This window comes from Hypomesus transpacificus, chromosome 26 (assembly GCF_021917145.1).
Source record: "Hypomesus transpacificus isolate Combined female chromosome 26, fHypTra1, whole genome shotgun sequence".
Classification (NCBI taxonomy): Eukaryota; Metazoa; Chordata; class Actinopteri; order Osmeriformes; family Osmeridae; genus Hypomesus; species Hypomesus transpacificus.
This window is the reverse complement of record NC_061085.1, coordinates 8499752-8509437: the sequence shown is the minus strand read 5'-3', so window position 1 is coordinate 8509437 and position 9686 is coordinate 8499752. Positions and strand designations below refer to the sequence as shown.

General features: G+C 38.6%; 1 protein-coding gene across 1 annotated transcript; it reads left to right on the top strand.

Moving 5' to 3' along the window:
* Positions 1-3019: 3019 nt before the first annotated feature.
* barhl2 (BarH-like homeobox 2) lies at positions 3020-6271 on the top strand. Its single transcript, XM_047049840.1, has 3 exons — positions 3020-3871; positions 4819-5044; positions 5901-6271. The coding sequence occupies exons 1-3, from the start codon at positions 3325-3327 to the stop codon at positions 6211-6213; spliced, it is 1086 nt and encodes a 361-aa protein (XP_046905796.1). The 5' UTR covers positions 3020-3324; the 3' UTR covers positions 6214-6271.
* The last annotated feature ends 3415 nt before the right edge of the window (positions 6272-9686 follow it).

Genomic DNA, 9686 nt, shown 5'->3' with positions numbered 1-9686 from the left:
GTAACGGTGGGTGTTGTAAGTACTGATTTCTTCGAGATGCACTGTGGTGTTGACAAAACGTTTACGGTTGCAGTATCATCCAAAGTTTTACTTAACATGAGGAATGTTTAATACCAACGTTTTCCTTTCACACGGTTGCGAAGAAAACGTCTACTTGTCACTGCAAGCCTGTATAGATTCAAATCGTTTGCTTTTGGTTGGACATAGTATCTGAAAAGGATTGACAGACCAAAGTGGGTTGTCTCTTCTAAGGCTGCAATGGGGCAACATAAAGGTCATAAGCGACGTGACAGCTTTAACGCAAAGTCACGAAATAATCAATATGGTGCAAACTACTATTTCAGTGTCCGATCATCGACTATCAGCAGGGGCTAATAAGATGATACCCTAACTGGTAGCATTCAATCTGTTCCAGAAGCGCACGGAAATCTAATAAAGCGATTGATTAAAGCCTAACTAGAGCTGTTTCAATTAGGCGACCGTTAATGAACATGCGATGCTTTAGCCAATACGAGTAACATGTTTAACAATCGTTATGATGTGCTCTAGTGATCTAAAATACTTTGAGGAGAAAGAGAGAAATTGAGAGCAATGGATTATGTTCGAATATGAACGTGAATTACTGCGTGTCAGTAGTTGAATGCAATCTTAACTTTATAATTGTTTGTAATTTCTCAAATGTGTAAGTGTTTTTACACGTATATTGCATAGGCTACCTATAAATTGTTGCTTGGGAATATTGTTGAGAACATTTGTGTCATTATAAACTTAAATCCAACTGCTTGAAATTGTGCCTAAAAGATATCTTTGTCGCCGCCTTGTGATGAAAATTCGTCTAATCTCGCCAAAGTACATGCTGCAGTCAGCCGTCACCATTGAGAAGTGTCCTGCAGGCTAATCAACCCATTACTCTATTTGGAACATGATGACCTGTCTATACATAATTATAAAGCCATACTCAGACGCTATCTGATTTTCACAATCCTACAATGGTCAAAATAATGATAATAAACACATCGTTAACTTATAGCCTAAATCCATGTTTCAAGTTGAGCAATAGGTAACCAACATACCAATTAATATATCGAATATTTGTTTAGATCAGATATTTCTATATTATAATAATATTATAATAATCCACATAATAATTTGAATAAACAATACTGATATATAAATACTAATATATATATGTATATTGTGTCAAACGGCAGAGAAAGTCCCAGTATAAATGTGAAGAATGATTATGGGTGCCATGTTTCCAACACGGTGCATTAGGTCGAAACTCTCCGTCTTTACAAGCTACAACATGTTTCAAGACATTAACCTTGCGTTTTTGACTTTGTCAATAAAATGTACGTTTTGGAACCAAATTATTTGACCAAGTCCCACCAAGTCAAAGTTCAAGAATTTAATTAAGAATTGTGCCATTGATCACAAATGTGACATGTATAAATTAATGTGTATTCAACTTGAAGTTATAGCCTATTATTTAATTCACCATTCACGCAACCCAAATCTTCAACAAATGCCATTTAGCCAAAAAGATTTAGTCAAGCATTTATATCACGTCGAAATCAACATTACAAAAATTACTAAATCATTGTAGTGTATAAAACATTAATGACTAACCTAGGATGACTCCACGCAGCATCAAATCTCAACTTGATCCGTTGCAAACAAGTCTGACCGTGTTGGCCAGTTTTGTACAACACCAGTAGCCTATGATAAACCTGCTGTAAAGACGAGAAAGAGGGAGAGAGAGAGCGCGCGTAGTCTGCAGGCTAAAATACGGACGGTTCTTGTCTCCTTACAAATATGGTTAAATAAATAGTGTAACTAAATTAGACTTTCACTAATCCGTTAGAGGCCGAATGACAAAATCTGTCATTTTATTGAACATTTCAACAGCACTCTTGTCACTGGCGACGGTGAGGAACGCATTCCACATATTTCCAATGTCCTTCAATCCCACGTCAGAAAGTGTTGAAATTCTAATACCTTTGAACGCTCATTAGCGCCTCATAATTACTGTACTAATTAGGACGACACGGTGGTTAACAAGATATGCGCTATCATGACAGTCACCACTCCTCCCGTTTACCCTGAGTTGTACCGGTAAGTCTCAAAGCATTTGCACCCCTTTGAGAATCACTGATATAACCGATTTTAAAATAAGTGTGATACTATGAAACACTGATTTTACTAAACGCTAATTTTAATGAATGCAGATAGCCTAATTCCAAATTTCAGTAAATTCTGTAAAATGTAAAATACAGGAAATGTCCAATTTGATTAATTATTTTGCAGTATATTCCACTCTCACAATTACCAACATTAACTTTGAACTATGAAGAGCCCAAATTAAGAGAACGTGCCTTTGTAAATTGGCCTGTTCCCAATCTACGCATTTTAAGCAAAATGCAAAAGTTTTTCATAGACATTATTCCAGCCGAATATTTGAACAACAAATAGAGGTTTACCAGATCTTTGTTAGAAGACATTCTTGCACTTCCATTGTTGAGACAAACTAACCCAAATCAGTCTTTCAAGTATTAGCCAAAATTGTGTTACGTTATTAAAGCAATGTTTAAAAAACGACCCTAACCTACCACTGTCAGTCCATTGTATTGTTTACAGGCTTACTTTAGCCGTTCGATCAAATCAAACAAAACAATTTAATCTGTTCCCCAAATCCCAGTTTTTCTGCTTACATGAAAGCTTATGTTGAAGCATGATCGTGAAACACAGGCATGTATTAAAAGAGCAACGATAATTCAATATCTGGCTTGAAATTGTCAAGATAAAGAAACAACTCCCTGATTGGTGAGATGCAGGGGCCGTCAAGTTGTAACCAATGACAGAAGGGGGAGAGAAACACGGAGTGTTATGATAAAGGAGAAAATATTAGTTCCCCTCGCCGTGGGCCGTGACGTCAGTATAGGAAGTCATTGTAGAGCAACACTAGAACGATTACAAGCAAAAGGGGATCGTGATGTCGAGGAGTTAGCCTTCAGAATCTCTCCACACCTCAACTTTGAGAGAAAGTTCAATATCCAAAACAAAAGGACGTGGACCGGACTACATAGACCCACTGCTCTCCTGATTTTCACTGAATGTAGCAACGTCTTGGACCGTACTTCAGACTTGGATTTCGTCTTCGACTATTTATTTTACCTACTTTTCTTGTGAAAGTTTATTTTATTTATTGTGAGTGCACACGCCACACATTTGTGTCCTCGTATTATTTTCGTTTAGTTTAGAATTACATGGGGGTAACAAGCGTTTCAGCGATGTTATGAAGACTTGATCAATAATTTTCTTACTATGGAAGGATCCAGCGGGTCGAATTTTGGAATTGACACTATTTTATCCAGCGCTAACAACTCTGGCAACCCCGTGTTAATGAACGGAGATTTTCGTCTCGGCGACAGCAGGACAGCGGATTTCAGGAGCCAGGCCACCCCGTCACCATGTTCGGAGATAGACACTGTTGGAACAGCCCCCTCGTCCCCCATCTCCGTCACTATGGAGCACGCCGATCCTCATCTGGCGCAAGACAGCCTTCAGCATCATCACCACCATCACAACCAGCCACAAAGTTTGCAGCTATCGCCTCTGCCCCAGCAGCTTGGAGGGGCCGGCTGTGCCCCGAGGTCTGCCACCTCTTCATTTTTAATCAAAGACATTTTAGGTGACAGCAAACCCCTAGCAGCTTGTGCACCTTACAGCACCAGTGTATCGTCACCCCACCACACACCAAAACCAGAGAGTGCCACGGGCCCGGACGGGTTCAGGCCCAAACTGGAACAAGATGAAAATAGAAGCAAGTTGGACAAGAGAGACGACATTCAAAGTGAAATGAAATGCAACGGTAAGGACACATTTGTTTAAAATTAAACATATGTTGTTTCTTTATGTTCTAGGTGGTGTTTATCAAACCACACTGTTTTTTACATGTAGGGTTTATTTTACAAATAGGTCACACTAAATAGCCGAATAGCACCATAGAAGGCTACTAGTAATGATTATTCTGCACTCTACAGCTACAAGGCTACTAGCCGAATAATGATATTTAGGCTACTGTGCAGAAAATAATTTAAGCAGCAATAATAACAATAACAGCAAAAATATTTATAGAAATTACGATACCAAGCTATGTTATATTTGCTACTATTAGCTACAATAGGCTATAGTCACAACTAAAGCACATTTTTTCCCATGTTTTGTACCTTGCATTTACATGAGTCTATTTATATAAAAATGTCTGAGAAAATAGTAGGCTACTGCAAGGTTTTCGTTTCAACTCCTTTTTATTAGCATAATAGAGCCGAAAACAGATGTAAGCCTGACGGTTTTCCCCGTGCGCAAGCCTCCCAAGTGGGTCAATTAGAGAGATTATTGTTCTTCCTAGAGGGGGGATCAGGAAGCACTGCAAAAACAGCTACAAATAGAGATGGATTGACATATCGATTTCCCAGGGTTTTTTTATCAGAAAAAAACCCCCACAACTTTTGTTGACAAATAGGCCTAGTCCACTTTATTTTTTGGCCTTGATTTGTCTTGTCTAACACGCGTGTGCCTCACATCTACTAGACTGCTTAGGTTTAACAAGACGTTGTATATAGGCCTATTGGCGTCTTGATACCACTAAAATTATGTATTTAGTTAGGGTATATCAAGTTATTCATGATTTTCCTATGTTGTTATCTTACTATACATTTGGGTTGAAACTGAAGCCGCTCACTTGATAGGATAAGTAAAGTTTAATCATATAATTATTACAACTCACTAATCTATTATCATCTCTATTTCATTTAGGATCAAAAGAGGAGGGTGACCGGGAAATCTCAAGTAGCAGAGACAGTCCGCCTGTGCGCTCGAAAAAACCTCGCAAAGCACGGACGGCCTTTTCAGACCATCAACTGAATCAACTGGAGCGAAGCTTTGAGCGTCAAAAATACCTCAGCGTGCAAGACCGCATGGACCTGGCTGCCGCACTCAACCTGACAGACACGCAGGTGAAAACCTGGTACCAAAATCGACGGTATGTGTCTGCAATTCTTCCACTTATTAATTTGGCATCACCATAATATGTACCATGATATGCAAACTGTAATCAGTCTTGAGGTGGCAACGCTGAATTTCTTGCGGAAACCTATTTTCATGGGCACGTTTTTTTGGCATTTATGACAACAGTTTAGGAGACCTGTCATTTTTGACATCAGTTCAGAATGATCTTAGATTTATTTCCCAACAATGAGGCCATATAAGCTATGTGCAAATGTGGATAGGCCTTAAACAGGATCATTTGTAGCTCATAGGTTACATAATGTAGGCAAATCTTACTATTTTAAAATGTTTCTTATGAACATATGGCAAATTGATTAGATCATATTTTAAAAATAAGTAGCTATTATTTGTGAGTAATTTAAATAAAATGGTAATTAACATCGTTTAGTTAATGGGCCTATAATACGTCAGGCATTATTTGTTGACAATATTTTAGATTATTTTATTTTAGAACATGGTTAATGCCTAGTTATTTTTTAATTTACTCACAATTTTCCAAGTTATAACAAATATAACAAATTCACTAGCAGTAGGTGACATGAAGAATTATTTTTGTAACACGCCATGATTAATATAGGCTTATAGCCTACTCAACAACAATACGATTGTTAAACAATTCAAGGTATGATTTTGACCCACAAATTACTTATCGGATATAAAAATGGTCTAAATAGTTATTTGGATATTTATTTTGCCTAATTTAAGCTAAAGCCAAGCCAGCGATTCATGCTCCTAATAATGAGATTTAACCAATTAAGAAGGTGTGTGGGGAATATGCCAAACCTGAACATGTTGAATAATTGATTTGATGTATTCTGATCTGATTTCAGGACGAAGTGGAAGAGACAGACTGCAGTTGGATTAGAGCTACTGGCTGAAGCCGGAAATTACTCCGCCTTACAAAGAATGTTCCCGTCGCCGTATTTCTACCACCCCAGCTTGTTGGGCACCATGGACAGCACTACAGCAGCCGCTGCGGCAGCAGCGATGTACAGCAGTATGTACCGGACTCCTTCGGCTCCTCATCCCAGTCTCCAGAGACCTCTTGTCCCGAGAGTACTCATCCATGGCCTTGGGCCAGGGGGGCAACCGGCATTAAACCCACTGGCTAACTCCATCCCCGGTACACAGCATCAGCGATAAATAAGACGTTTACCAGAAAACAGTTTAAACACATGTGATGTGAGTAACTGCGCTGAACCCTGACCATACTTTTCTAGAGACACTATATAAAGACAATTTTACAGAAGAAGTAAAGGCGGTATTTAACGAGCCAGTTCTAACATAGGCTACAACGAACTGCTTCAACGCCATGACAGAAAAAGGACTGTTTATAGCCTATGTCTGATTGTTTGTTTGTTTTTTGTACAAATACACTTATACTAGAAAATAAACTTTTAAAGTTTATTAGATGGACGACAAAGGGTTGAATAAAGAAATAATGATATTAAATGCATTTCAGACACTTTTATCAAAATAAATGAAAAACGACCACATCGCTCTATAGACTAAATGCCATGCCTAAAAACGGCTTTGCAAAGGTAGCGAGTTTGGACTATTATGACTAAGTTCATAGCCTAATATTAAACACCAATTTTTTTTAAATCAAAACGTTGTGCAGTAACACCGTTTTCAATTGAATTCCGCTCGCCGTGCATGTTTTGGCTTCATGGTGATGAGAATAAATGGTTTGATTAAATGCGATGCTAAGAAGGCCTGGGAATCGGGAAGGTGGTCCCGGGTGAACAGCTGTTCTTTTGGAGCAAAACTCCAAGGACAGCATCGGACAGACAGCAAGCGCGACATTCTCAGCGTGATCATGTATAGGCCTACATCAAGTAGCTACATCAAGGAAATAGTTTAAACAAATAAAACGTCCCTTGAGATAAAGACCCTTGTTCATTGGCCTACATGTCCCAGGACTGCAATGGACTTAAAACGCGCATAGACCAACTAGGGTTGATTGAATTTTAGCCATAGCGTAGCTTAATGGTTATAGACCTATAGAAAATGTTAATTTTACATGATTTGTTTGTCATTTTGCGCATATTTGGGTAACCAGGGGGACCAGGCTGTAAACATGTATTCAAACTATAAAACCGTTAGTAGTTGGCCAGCACGTGGGATTATTGTGTGTGCCTAGACACAAACGGTGTTTTGAGTAGCCTAGTTCGTTTACTTTTAAATCTCGGTTTCGTTTGGGTTAGTGTTGCTATCAGTGACCAAGCCTAAACCAATACCACGTGGGACTGTAATTAAATGAACATTAAAATACTTAATTTTTATTTAACTATAATCATGTAGCCTACCCTAGAGAATAGTTGGAGGAGATGCTTTCATGTGAATTGACTAGAGTGGAAACGCCTCGAGGCACGTTTGTTTGGGCTTCCCTAATTGGTGAACCGTTTGCTGATTTCGGTCGGAAATTGTTGTTGAAGCCAAATTGACCTTTGCTGGTCTGAAATTTGACAGGAGAACTATACTTTACATTTTCAGTCCCTATAGCCTACAATTCTGTTTGGCAATAATCGCACTTGCTGTCCTTAACACCAATAGGCCTACGTAAGGCTTTAGGCTACTGAAATAAGACTAGGCCCTACATGAAATAATTTAAACAATGATAAGCCTACATTAGATATGTGGGAATAAGAAGCCCTAACAAAGACATTTTGTCGTATTTCTTTCAAGCTTAATTTGCATATACATCGGTATTCACGACGCAGAACGGAGGATCGGATCATCATTGAACAACACAAGCGTCAGACCCTCATTTATGGATACGAAAGACTTGTTCAGTGGTCCACTTTTGTCTCATTAAAACGTAGGCTACAGACCAGACAATGTTCCTGAGGCTATCGACAGCTATTATGCCCCTGCTCCGGATTATTTTGACCTGTTGGTAATTATTAACAATGTGAATTAGTTGCTGGCTATTTATTCTATGTTGTTTTTTTTTTATTTTATAGACGGTGCTATATTCGAGTTCGTAGATTACACGAAATATTGGCCTATACAACAATTAAAAGGAGACATTTTCAAGTTTCCAGCAGCAGGAATAGCAGACAAAGGCGGTATTTGCTGGGCGTAATTTATAGCATTACTATATCCTGATAATTTGTGAGTGATTTATTGTAGACTACAGGCTATATAGGGTAGGCTATTCCGGAATAGCCTAATATTATCATAACAATTCCAACCAACCAGTAAGGACGTTTTTTTCTTATGCAAGGATTCAAAACATTATTTATTTATTGCACTGTGCAGGAGAGGGTGCACGGTTCTAATTCATTAATAATAAGCCATGCTGCGGTTGTGAATTAATAGGCTATGCCCCCCCCCCCCCCCCCCCCATGTTATTTATTTTCAATCCTTCTTTTCTCCTTTGTCGGGCCAGGCTCATCCGATTATTGCAGTATGCCTACATTTTAAGCAGTAAAGTATACAAAATATTTAGGCCTTCTTAATGGCGCTGAAAAAGATGAAACATATAATATTAGCACTAGCCCATTAAACTAATAGGATAGGCCTAAATACAATCTAAACTACTGTAGGCTAAAACATGGACAGCATAGAGGCAATTACGGGGTTTGCTATTTCGTCTGTAGGAAGGCTATAAGAAACTTAAAAACTTTGGGACAAGTGTGCAGTCAATACACTTTAGCCGAGATCTCAGTTGCAAGACCCCGTAACAGTCTACAATGCAGCTGTTAGGACACCTACACGATTATGGTAATTATTTTAAAGTTTGATCAGTTGGGGAAATGCCTAGCCTATGAGCAGGATCTAAAAGACAAAATCACTTCTCTATCAACAGAAGTATTATCGTTGGGAAGAGTCATTATTTTCACCCAAGTATTGACTTGTAACTTACTTATTTTTGACTCCAGGAGCCGAGTAGGCTATAGCCTATTTTAATTGCCACGTTAATGTAAGGTTGGCGATATGTTCGTCATGACTAATGAGCTAACACTTTCCTTTACTAGGCATTCTCGTTATCACGCCACAATTCCGTCCGCTCAAAATACGAGTTGTCTATTTTTCAAATGATTGTTTTTGAAATAGTAGTGCGTGGACGACGAGTGACCTTGTGCTCAAGTTGTTTTAGATTATGATAATGGATGTTGTTTTTCATATGAGCGCCTCTCCTCACAATCAAAAAAAGATCTGGGGTATGAAACGTGGGTGCGCCATAATTATCGTTTGATCCATAATCTTGCCCTGTGGTGATAACCAAGTGTCAAAGTAATGATAGTGAGTTGTCAACATGGGCATTAAAAACCGTTTGGAGTTAGAGAAATCTAACAGGGCCTAATAACATGCTTGTGGCATGCGAATTTCAGATGTATTCTTGCACACCAGAACGTGGCCTCAAACTACTTATCTACTTTTCCCCTCGCTTTGAGAGGCTGGCTGCATGTTTTGTGCATTTAATTACAGCATATGTTGAGGAGACGATTTGGCTGAAGGTGTAATATATAGGATGGGCTATTGTTTGACAATAGTTCGGTTAGTGTCAAAACGTTACTGTTTAAATCCCAGTTAGGTAATGGTTATATTCCACAGAAACACCTTTTATAAATCTACATTTAATTTACTCCTTTACCCTATTTATCATG

What these genes read in the sequence shown, in the direction of transcription:
- barhl2 (XM_047049840.1), top strand. Translation starts at nt 3,325, where the DNA reads ATGGAAGGATCCAGCGGGTCGAATTTTGGAATTGACACTATTTTATCC. An exon ending in AAGTGAAATGAAATGCAACG is followed by an intron (nt 3,872 to 4,818) that starts GTAAGGACACAT and finishes TATTTCATTTAG; the next exon opens with GATCAAAAGAGGAGGGTGAC. An exon ending in ACCTGGTACCAAAATCGACG is followed by an intron (nt 5,045 to 5,900) that starts GTATGTGTCTGC and finishes ATCTGATTTCAG; the next exon opens with GACGAAGTGGAAGAGACAGA.